General features: G+C 35.0%; 1 protein-coding gene across 2 annotated transcripts in view; it reads left to right on the forward strand.

Moving 5' to 3' along the window:
- Positions 1 to 10897, forward strand: part of LOC127437629 (neuron navigator 2-like) — a 78061-nt gene extending 67164 nt beyond the window's left edge. For both annotated transcript variants that reach the window (XM_051692662.1, XM_051692663.1), the window contains exons 20-31: positions 425 to 578; positions 661 to 808; positions 897 to 994; positions 1104 to 1199; positions 1582 to 1750; positions 1953 to 2188; positions 2763 to 2917; positions 3023 to 3094; positions 5623 to 5819; positions 6343 to 6461; positions 7723 to 7926; positions 8380 to 10897. In XM_051692662.1, coding sequence (XP_051548622.1) covers positions 425 to 578; positions 661 to 808; positions 897 to 994; positions 1104 to 1199; positions 1582 to 1750; positions 1953 to 2188; positions 2763 to 2917; positions 3023 to 3094; positions 5623 to 5819; positions 6343 to 6461; positions 7723 to 7926; positions 8380 to 8523 — 1792 coding nt within the window. In that variant the 3' untranslated portion in view covers positions 8524 to 10897. The remainder of the gene's footprint in view (positions 1 to 424; positions 579 to 660; positions 809 to 896; positions 995 to 1103; positions 1200 to 1581; positions 1751 to 1952; positions 2189 to 2762; positions 2918 to 3022; positions 3095 to 5622; positions 5820 to 6342; positions 6462 to 7722; positions 7927 to 8379) is intronic.
- Positions 10898 to 11460: the final 563 nt, after the last annotated feature.

The raw sequence follows: 11460 nt of genomic DNA on the forward strand, positions 1-11460 counted from the left end.
TTCATTAATAATTAAGTAGTGCTGCAATACAGTTAAATGAATGCCATCATGTGCTTGACTTCCACAGTGCATTGATGGAAAATTTACTTTCAGGCTAATCATTATCTGATGGTTTGTGATTTTTCCAAAACACAAAATAATTTACTAAGCTAAAGACGTTTTTTTTATTTTTTTTTGGTTTTGTTCCTATTTGTTTGGTTTTTAGTGATGCATTTCAAAGCAATCATTTTTTTATTTCAATTTATTACATTTTTTTTACTGATGCATTTTAAAGCAATCATTTTTGTTTTCCTTTTTTGCTTTTAACTGATGCATTTCAGAGCAACCATTTTTGATTTCCTTTCGGGGTTTTTTTACTGACGCATTTCAAAGAAATCATTTTTGTTTTCCTTTTTTGTTTCATATTATATATCTTTTTATACAGGATATCCGAATGCACGGACAGCGAGGCAGAAACAGTCATGCATTTACGCAGTGAACTACGCGATAAAGAAATGAAACTGACAGACATCAGGTTGGAAGCTCTCAGCTCTGCCCACCAACTGGACCAGCTGCGCGAATCCATGAATCGCATGCAAGTGAGCATCTTTTTAAACACAACATCAATTGTGGATTGCTTAATTATGCGGAGGTGTCACTCAATTAATTTTATACTGACAGATTGAGATTGAGAGGCTGAAAGTGGAGAATGATCGATTAAAGATAGAGAGCAGGGGCAGCACTAGCAGAGTTCCTTCTCAGATGTCCATCTCCCCTTCATCTGTAGGACTGTCCTCTCAACTGAGCCTCACAGAATCCACCAGCCTTGGTATGAAAGACTATTTAAGGAGTGTATTTATAGTTTTTAAAAATCTTTTCAAGCATTATAAACTCTTGCATTATGTGCTGGCTTTTAGATATGTTGTTGGAGGACAGTGGAGATGGAAGTTCCTGGAAAGAGGGCCAACATGTTAAAGTTATGGTCAGTCTAGAGAAAGATCCAGAATTGAAAGAGGTAAGACTCAAGGTGTTTCTTTCCATTGATTAATAAGTTCCATTAGCAAAGATAATTTGTTGTTTACATCAGTTTTTCTTCAAGCACCTCTTTGTTCTGTTTTTGGCAGGAGTGCAGACCTTGCCAGTTCTTGCTGGGCTGCATTGGAGTCAGTGGAAAAACCAAGTGGGACGTCCTAGATGGCGTAGTCAGACGCCTCTTTAAGGTTCATAGCCTTAACTGAGACAGTTCATCTGTTACACTGCAAAAAAAAAAAAAATTGAGTGTTTTTATCTTATTAAAAACAAGATACATTTACTTGAGAAGCAAAATTGTCTAAGATATTTAGACTTATTTTCAGAGAATATATCTTGAAAATAAGTGTATTTTGTCTTACTGTACTAGCAGATTTTCTCCCTTTTTTTCTTTTCTTTTTACTTGTTTATGCTAGATACATTGTCTGAAAACAAGTCTAAATATCCGATACAGTGTTGTCTTTCAAGTAAATTGATCTCGTTTTAAGGATTTTTAGAAACGGGAAAACTTTTTTACTGTGTATCTAATGATAAATATCTTTTACGTTTGCTAAACATTTGTCACTTCAATAGGAATACATCATCTGCGTGGACCCTGTCACTCAGCTGGGTTTGAACACTGACAGTGTGATGGGGTACAGCATTGGAGATGTTCATCGCACTAGTGATGCAGATACACCAGAACTTCTGCCATGTGGTTATCTTGTGGGTGAAAGTAATACCATCTCTGTCCAGTTGAAAGGTATTAAGAAGATACTGAACTAGTTCTTCTAGCTTTCTTAGAAATTTTCACATGTAATATGGTGCTATGAGGAGATGCACATGAAGATGCATACATTGATAGTGACACAGATCTTTTGTAGTTCTCATACAGAACTGAACAAGAACCTGTGCAGATTTTCTCCTTGAATATTCATACCAATGATTAAAATCTCCCTCTGCAGACTCGTCCAACGATAGCCTGGACAGTTTGGCGTTTGAGACGCTCATTCCAAAGCCTGTTTTGCAGCGATACATCTCTCAACTCGAGGAGCACAGACGAATCATCTTTTCAGGGCCCTCTGGTACTGGGAAGAGCTTTCTGGCTAACAGACTAGCTGAATACATGGTCCTTAAAGAAGGAAAGCAGCTGGAACACCAAGCCATCGCTACCTTCAATGTAGATAACAAAACGACTAAGGTCAGTAGAACCATTTAGCTCAGTAAAGTCGTATTTAATAACAGGAGTGTTCCGGGTTCAAAACAAATTAATATCAAATGACAGCATTTGTGCCATAATGTAGATTACCACAAAAAATAATTTTGACTCATCCCTCGTTTATAAAAAAATAAAATAAAAAAGTAAAAATCACAGTTACAGTAAGGCACTTACAATGTAAGTGAATGGTGGGGCCAGTCCATTAACATTACAATAAACACTGTTTCCAAAGTATAGCCACAGTATGTAAACATTATACATGTTAACAATGGTAAACGTCAGTGCCGTTAAATCTCTGATTTTACCACGCTAAAATCTTGTTAACACGTATAATGTTGATGTCTTGTGGCTATACTTTTGAAACTGTGTATATTTTAATATTTATGGTCGTGCCCCATTCTCTTCCATTTCAAGTGCATTACTGTAACCATGTTTTTGTTCTTTCTTTTTTTTTTATATATACACAAGGGACAAATCTAAAAAAAAGTTTACCTTTGAGCATACAGTAAATTTGAGGGTTTCAGTAATAATGGACAGTGTGTATGATTTAATACAGGAACTGAAGCAGTATTTGTCCAATCTGGCCGAGCAGTGTAAAAGCAGTGTACAGGCTGTGGACATGTCTGTGGTTCTCATACTAGACAACCTGCACCATGTCAGTTCACTGGGCGAGATGTTCAATGGCCTGCTTAACTGCAAGCACCACCAGTGGTGAGCAATACGCCTGACAGTTCATCCCAATGGTGCAAAGTGTACAAATGCTGAAAGCCTTTTTTTGTTTCATGCTAATGGATAAATTGAATTGCTTTCTCACAGCCCTTATATAATTGGAACCATGAATCAAACCACACCATCCACTCCAAATCTACAGCTTCATCATAATTTCAGGTACCATTTCATTGCATTTATGGTGTAGGCTAATTCTGCCAAAATTCATGCATTGTTTATGTGTGTGCAATTGTATTGATACAGCATGATAAGCCATTTAAACTTTTGAAGAGCAAGCACAAAAAGAGAAAAACCAAATCGTTTTCTTGTTTTCCAGTAAAAATATCTAAACATCCTTAAAACATGATAAATGTAGCACTTTTTTCTTTCCCCATTTTCTTGTTTTAAGCATAAACCTTTTCTAAATGTTGTTAGATTTCTATGAAAACAGTGCTTGTTATCTAATGTCATTTTGCTTCTCAAGTAAATTTATATTGTTTTAAGGATGTTGAAAACAAAACAAAAATCCTCAGTAAGAACATTATTTTTTAAAGTGCATAAATGCATTATAAATGGTGGTTGCTATACCGTCAGTCTCCACAAGAGGACACCTCAAGTATCCAATCATGCATTTCTCCGAAACTTTTGCTGAACTGTCAAACAGTGCTGGATAGATTACTTTTAATTGTAATCTGCTACTTATTACAATTGACATGGTTAAAATTGTAATCTGAAATTTAATCTCTTGGATTACATGTTTTAGGTAATCTAATCTGATTACTTTTGGGTTACTTCTGATTTAACTGTTTATTTGATATCACATGCCTTCCTGTAGAATAGTCTTGTACCATTTTGACATAAAAGTAAAAATAGCAAGAAAACATTTTCCATTCTTTATTGCAACAAATACAAGATTTGAAGACATAAACTTATATCAGCGTTAGGCTGATTTAGAATGAAAAGATTTTAAAAATCATACAAAAAATAAATAAAGATAAAAAAAGAAGACGAATTAGGGGAATCAATAAATTATGAACAATTTACTGCTGTTGCCTGATTAATAGTTAATCATGTTATCTATAAAAAACAAGGGTGTCACTTTGTTTTAAAAAGTGGTGGGGACAGTGGGACAGTTTAGGGTGGTGCCGGTTACATTAATTTTATTTAGGTTATGCACAGATATTTCAAATAATCTTTTACTTTTTTAATAAATAGTCATTCTTGATGACCAATTCAAGCACTCGATATAAATATTTCACATAAATAACTTTATCCCTATATCTGCAACTGTTGGTCCAGGGATTTTGTTAGTCTATGGATAAATACATGGATCAACACATTTCTATATATGATGACTGATTGGTCTAGGGGTTACGTTTTTTTCCCCGGTTCTAATACGCCCTAGTATACATTTTATTGTAATAAACCAAAATTACATCCGTACATCTTTGGATGTACAGTATATCATGAATCGGGACACATGTGTTTGCATTTTGCTTGGTGATTTAACTGTACAAGAGCTACGGAACAGTGGAGCGAGTAGAGCGCATGTCTGTATACACAAAAGAACATTGCCGCTGTCGCCTGTCACTCAACCCCACTTATAAAAGCCGCAACGAGCACTGATCATAATATTCAAAATAACACATTCCAGCGCCAGATAGCTGCTTATTATAACACACACAAACGAGATGGAAACTCCTGCTCAAGAACTGCCAATGTTTCTTCTGCAAGAGACACTAACCTGGCGAAAGTAATTTCAAAAAGTGGTAGGGACGAAATTGGCCACGGCCTGGAGGGACATTGAATTTATTTTTATTTCAGCATTTATACATTTCAATTTTGCAATCAACCTAGCATCTTCTTTTTTTTCTTTCTTTTTTTTTTTTTAATGGATGAAAAGGAATAGGCTGAAACCAAAGTTAATTTTTTCATTTCTTATTTTATATACTCTCTTTCCATTTTTCCATTTACAGTCAAATTCACAACTCCTACAAAGAAAACAAAGAAAATATAAACGAAAAGATAACGAGAGTTAAATGTAACATTTATAAATTTTACTTCACCCTAACAAATAATTCATTTGAATCAAACTTTACAAAATGTACTGTTTGCTTTATATTTGACACATATACATTTATACAAAGAGATATACATATATACATTATACAATGTTCCTACCAACCTAGTCTTTCATACTTTTTTAACACCTAAATTTTAAACATTCTCTTAAATTTATTAATTGTTTCACACAATTTTAATACATTTTTAAGCTTGTTCCATAATTCCAGTCCTTTCATTGTAAACATCTATTTTTCAGATCAATCCAAACTCCACTTTTCTTAAATATACATATTCCTTCCAAATTATAATGACTCTCTCTCAAGACAAACATATTTTGTAAATTGTTTGGTAATAAATGCTTGTATATTTTATACATAATTTGAACAATATTGAAATCCACCAGATCTTTACATTTCAGTATCTGTAATTTTATGAATGGATGACATGTCCCACCCATCCCACCCATAAATGACACCTATGCATAAAAAGTAACTTTAATCTGATTACGAGTATTTAAAAATATAATGTAGTTTGCAGTTAAAAGTATTTTTTTTTCTAATCTGGTTACGTAATTAGGATTACCTGCAATCCGTTACCACTCAGCATTGCATGTGTAGAGGTGAAAAGGCCTTTTTTTGTTTCAGATGGGTTTTATGTGCCAATCATACTGAACCAGTGAAAGGCTTTCTGGGTCGGTTCCTGCGGCGGAAGCTTCTAGAGACAGAGATCAGCAGTCGAGTTAGGAACGGGGAGCTAGTTAAAATTATTGAGTGGATCCCATGTGTCTGGCTTCATCTGAACCGCTTTCTGGAAACACACAGTTCTTCTGATGTCACAATTGGTGAGTTAGGCCACAGCCAATCACATGGGAGCAACCAAATGCCTGCCAAGAATGTCTCCGCTACTACTGATTAGAACTTGTACAGACTCTTAAAAGTCTTAAAAATATAAACAAACAAATAGATAAATATATAACTAAAAACATATTTCTCATTCATAAACATATTTATTTATATGTCCAATATAATGTAGAGTCTTTATAAATACGTTCACTCATCTGATGTATGACACTTTTCCAAGTTGACAGGGGTAGTTTACCCAAAAATGAAAATTCTGTCAATTTAATCATGTCATACCAAACATTTTTTTTACTTTATGCGGAATACAAAAATAAATATTTTAATTAATAACTGGTCTTTTCAATACAATAGCTGTGGATAGGACCAAAAAGTATCATAAAAGTAGCCCATGTGACTTGTGAATCATATTCCATGTCTTCTGAAGTTATTTCCAAGTCTTCTGAACTATTTTCTTTTAATATATCGCATCTTGTGAGACATGATCCTGCCTTTTGTCCACCACAGGGCCCCGGCTCTTTCTATCATGCCCGATGGACGTTGAGGGCTCAAGGGTGTGGTTCACTGACTTATGGAACTACTCCATCATCCCCTATATGCTGGAGGCGGTGAGAGAAGGGTTACAGGTATGAGAGCCTTCCTTCATATCTAGTATTAATTGCAATACTAATACTGACTATGTTTACATGGACACCAGAAAGCCATTTATTGCAAGAAAGCTGCTTAAAGTGTTAGTTCACCCAACTATGAAAATTCTCTCATCATTGACACCCTCATGCCATCCAAGACGTTTATGACTTTCTTTCATCTGCTGTACACAAACAAAGATTTTTAGAAGAATATCTCAGCTCTGTAGGTCCATATAATGCAAGTGAATGGGTGGCAAAATTTTGAAGCTCCAAAATCTACTTAAGGGCAACATAAACAACTCTGGTGGTTAAATTCATATCTTCAGAAGCGATATGATAGGTGTGGGTGAGAAACAGATCAATATTTAAGTCTTTTTTACTATAAATTCTACTCCCTGCTCAGTCAATCTCCACTTCACTTTCACATTCTTCTGTTTTTGGTGATTCATATTCTTCATACATATCACCCCCTACTGGGTAGGGAGGAGAATTAATGTTACAAATTTACTTAAAAAAATGTCTCACCCAGACCTATCATTACTCCCGTATACATGTGGCTCAGTCAGTAAGCAGCTCTCTCTATAGCAACGTAATTTCACTTGTAAATAACAAACATGGCATCCGAGGAAGACTTCGCTATTTTATTCTCAGTTGCTTCGCTTCATTTACAGTTATTACAGAGATGTTGCTGTGTTTGTTTCCTTCACTTTCTATTGTGACCTGCAGTGGAATTGCGCTGCAATAGTGGGGTTTCCCTCATGTCAAACTCTGGGATTCCCCCAATGTACAAACGCATATACACAAACGAGAAGGGCAGCTGCTATTTTACATTAATGTGTATAAAATTATAGTTTTTTATAGTGTATGTGCTTTTCCCACTGTACTCCCAGAAATGTTGAATTCTTTCCCTGTGTTGCTGGGCTCCATCCTGTGATGTTTGTTTACTGGTCTGTTCACACATACTGTATGCACACTGTTTAAAAACCTGTAACAATGGCGCTTATGCATTTACATAGCCACATAGGCCGTGTTCTCCTGGCTAAACCCAGGTGTGTAAAACCACTTTCTCTTAATCACTTTAGTGGGTAAGAAAATCTGCCCTCTTGTTAACATGACATTTTGGAATACTGTTTTCTGCAAAAAACCCTGGAATAAACCGGTTTCTTAAGTGCATGTTAACGTGGTCAATGATCTTCATTCTAAAGCAAGCAATTGAAGCCTGCTTTTTAAGTGAACGTTGTCCATGTGTGTTCTGCAGATGTATGGGCGTAAGGCAGCGTGGGAGGACCCGGCTAAGTGGGTGATGGAGAGTTTTCCTTGGGTGGCCAGTCCACAGCAGCATGAGTGGCATTCTCTACTACGCCTTAGGCCAGAGGACGTGGGGTTCGATGGCTACTCTCTCTCACAAGAGAGCAGCCCAGGCAAGCAACCTGCTCAGGGCAAATCAGGGGAAGACCCCCTGGTAAGATTTATTTAATACTTCTTAAGATTATTGAGCAAAATATTAATAGGATAATAATCTCTCAAATGAATAGTTCACCCAAAAATTTAAATTCTGTCATTCTTTACTCCCCTTCATGTTGTTCCAAACCTGTATAATTAATTTCTTCCATGGAACACAAAAGGAGATGATAAGCAGAATTTTAGGGACTGACAGCCTCAGTCACCATGAACTTTTATTGCATCGTTTTCCCATACAATGAAAGTGAATGGTGACTGCCTAACATTCTGCCTTAGAATTTTCTCCTTTTGTGTTTCATAGAAGAAAGAAATTCATATGGGTTTGGAACAACATAAGGGGAATAAATTATGAATACGTGTTTATTTTCACTTCTATGATTCTTTTGGTGACCAAATATGCATGTTGAATCAACTACTGAAATTAACATCATGAATGTTAAATAACCCTTTGAAGATATTCCCATCACCACAGATGAATATGTTAATGAGACTGAAGGAGACGGCTCACTGCACAGGCACTGAAAGCTATGACAGTGATTCCACAAGCAACAGTCAACAAGATGATATACTGGACTCGACATTAGAATCTACACTGTGAATAACACTTTAAAACATAAAATATGAGACATGAACTCCTTTTTAATGCCATAGTAGGCTTTGTATGGAATTGCAGGGTGCTGGTAACCCTCAATATCCCTGAAAATCAAGGTGCCGGTAACCCTGAAAAATCATCATTCCAAACTAAAAGTAGGCAAACAAACATGAAAGATTTCACATTTACTGGAATAAAAGTCATCTGACCACAGACAAGCATTTTTTTTATAACTGCAACTTTTTATGAGAGAGCTCAACATTCCAAAACATTATTAAGCTTGAGAATTTAAATGGATAGTTCATCTAAAATCATTTACTCACCCTCAAGTTGTTCCAAACCCCATATGACTTTCTTCCGTGGAACATAAAAGGAGAAGTTAGGCAGAATGCCTCAGTCACCATTCACTTTCATTGCATCATTTTTAACCCCCATATTTGGAAAGTGAATGGTGACTGAGGCTAGCATTATGCCTAACATCTCCTTTTGTGATCCACAGAGGAAAGAAAATACTACAGGTTTGGAACAACATGAGAAGAAGTAAATAAAAACAGAATTTTCATTTTTGGTTGAACAATCCCTTTAAATGTCTTTCCTGAAATTGACACTAGATGGCAGTAAAAGTGTGTTCTATAAGGAGGAGTTCTCTTCCACTTTCTTGATGAGATGTAGCAGCTGCTTGCAAAGCATTCATGCTTAAGTCAAATTACAGTTCAAGAGTGAAAAAAAAGTGTGGAATATACTGTAGACCTTCAAGAACCAAGATGTAATGCCACCAGTGTTGACAGCAAAAATGTTTTTCCTCATTATATGATTCAAAGTTTAGAATCAAAGTTCAAAGATATCAAAACTTCTGTTAAAATGCATATTCCCATTCTCTCGTAAGTTTCTACTCACAAATCATACTCTTTCTGAGTGGATCTCTATAGGGTGACTAATGCACTAGTGAACTTTTTTGGTGCTTAAATTGATAACAATGCCTTACAACTTTGTGTTGGGCTTTATAACTAACTTATAGACTTTTCTGTTACTTCTTATAAATAAAAATAATCAAAGACATTAAAGCCTTCAAAATGTGCGACCTAATCTGTGTGACCTAAAAGGGAAATATAGTATATAATATGAGCTATATTGTTGTTGCTTTTGGCAACAGTAGAGGAAGTGTGGGTAACTTACTGGGTTGTTGGCAAAAGATTTGAAAATATCAACCCTAATTTAAGAGCTTCTGAGAAGTTAGCTCATTATGTGCAAGACAAATATTTGTGCCTCTTTTTGTGGTCACAAATATTTATGTAGATGTTAACTAAATACTCAAGTAAATTATACTTTCTACGCACTGTTGGTACATTAAAAAAAAATGTATAACATTCATCATGATGCAATATGTGGTAGAATTTTAATCAAACACAAACTGGGGACTATCTCTGATGATGGATAAAATAAAATGAATGAAAACCTTCATCTGTCATGTTACACCTTGTAACAACTTGCATTTGCATTGTTGCAATACAGTGGCATTATTACATTCAAATTATATTGATATTAGTACAAATTAAAGCCCAAACTGACTTTTTGTGGTTTTGTATTCCCAGCCTTTTTCTAAATGACTATCCAGCCTCCTGACAAGTGAAAAATATATCAAATTAGTGAGATCTCTGTTCAATTTGAGCAGATGTTTATCCAAAATACTTGTTATGCGTAGAAATGACCTTCTATTGTGTATATTATTTGAGGTCTATACTGAAGATCTTTTGGGGGTATTTATACATACATTCACAAAGTTCTGGCACTCGGATCCGTGTGATGTGCTTTACTTGGAATTGGGGGTTAGCGTGTCTGGTGGCCCCTTCAGGAGTTTAACATGGCACACATTTGCATGTGGTGCAAATAGATTACTGAGTGTTGCTTTAATTGTATGATTGCATTTTCTTCACCCAGAAAATGAAGTGTTTTCATGATTTCACTTGTTTTCTTTTGTGTTTTCTCAAATGTAATTTGACAGAACACCAATTTTTTTTAACATTTTCTGTGGTAGATACCACCAAATAATCTTGCTATACTTTTAAGTACTGCCAGGATTTTTCTTTTACTTTAAGCACAGCTACATTTGAAAAAGTTTATATAATGAATTGAGAGTTTAAATGATCATAATAAGAGAAGATGGAAATATTGTGTGTAGTTTACCATACAAATTTGCTGGTAATTTTTTTGAAGAATTTTGATTTGTTTGTGTATATTTTCAGCTGTACTGTATTTTTGTAAATATTTGGATTTTTGTGATTGTTTCTGTAGGCTGTAAAATAAACTTTTTGACATGTTTTATGTGAAGAGTTTGTGATCACATGTAGCCCTTTTTGGAATAAATGTGATCGTTTTCCTATCCGACTAACAACTGCTGTCAGTTATTCAATTCATTTAAGTCATTGAAGCACAAGGAGACCATTGAGTTAGTATAGTGAAATTATGAAAAATATATATCTTTTTCTTTTAATTATTTTATTTCTAAACCGGGAGTTATATATAATGATATATGTAGATACAGTTGAAGTCAGAAGTTTACATACACTTAGGTTGGAGTCATTAAAACTAATTTTTTAACCACTCCACAGATTTCATATTAGCAAACTATAGTTTTAGCAAGTCGTTTAGGACATCTACTTTGTGCATGACACGAGTACTTTTTCCAACAATTGTTTACAGACAGATTGTTTCACATTTAACTATCACAATTCCAGTGGGTCAGAAGTTTACATACACTAAGTTAACTGTGCCTTTAAGCAGCTTGGAAAATTCCAGAAAATGATGTCAAGACTTTAGGCAATTAGCCAATTAGCTTCTGATAGCATTCTGTCTCCTAGAGATGAATGTAGTTTGGTGCAAAAAGTGAAAATCAATCTCAGAACAACAGCAAAGGACCTTGTGAAGATGCTGGAGGAAACAGAT

Source organism: Myxocyprinus asiaticus, chromosome 48 (genome assembly GCF_019703515.2).
Source record: "Myxocyprinus asiaticus isolate MX2 ecotype Aquarium Trade chromosome 48, UBuf_Myxa_2, whole genome shotgun sequence".
In the NCBI taxonomy this organism is placed as follows: Eukaryota; Metazoa; Chordata; class Actinopteri; order Cypriniformes; family Catostomidae; genus Myxocyprinus; species Myxocyprinus asiaticus.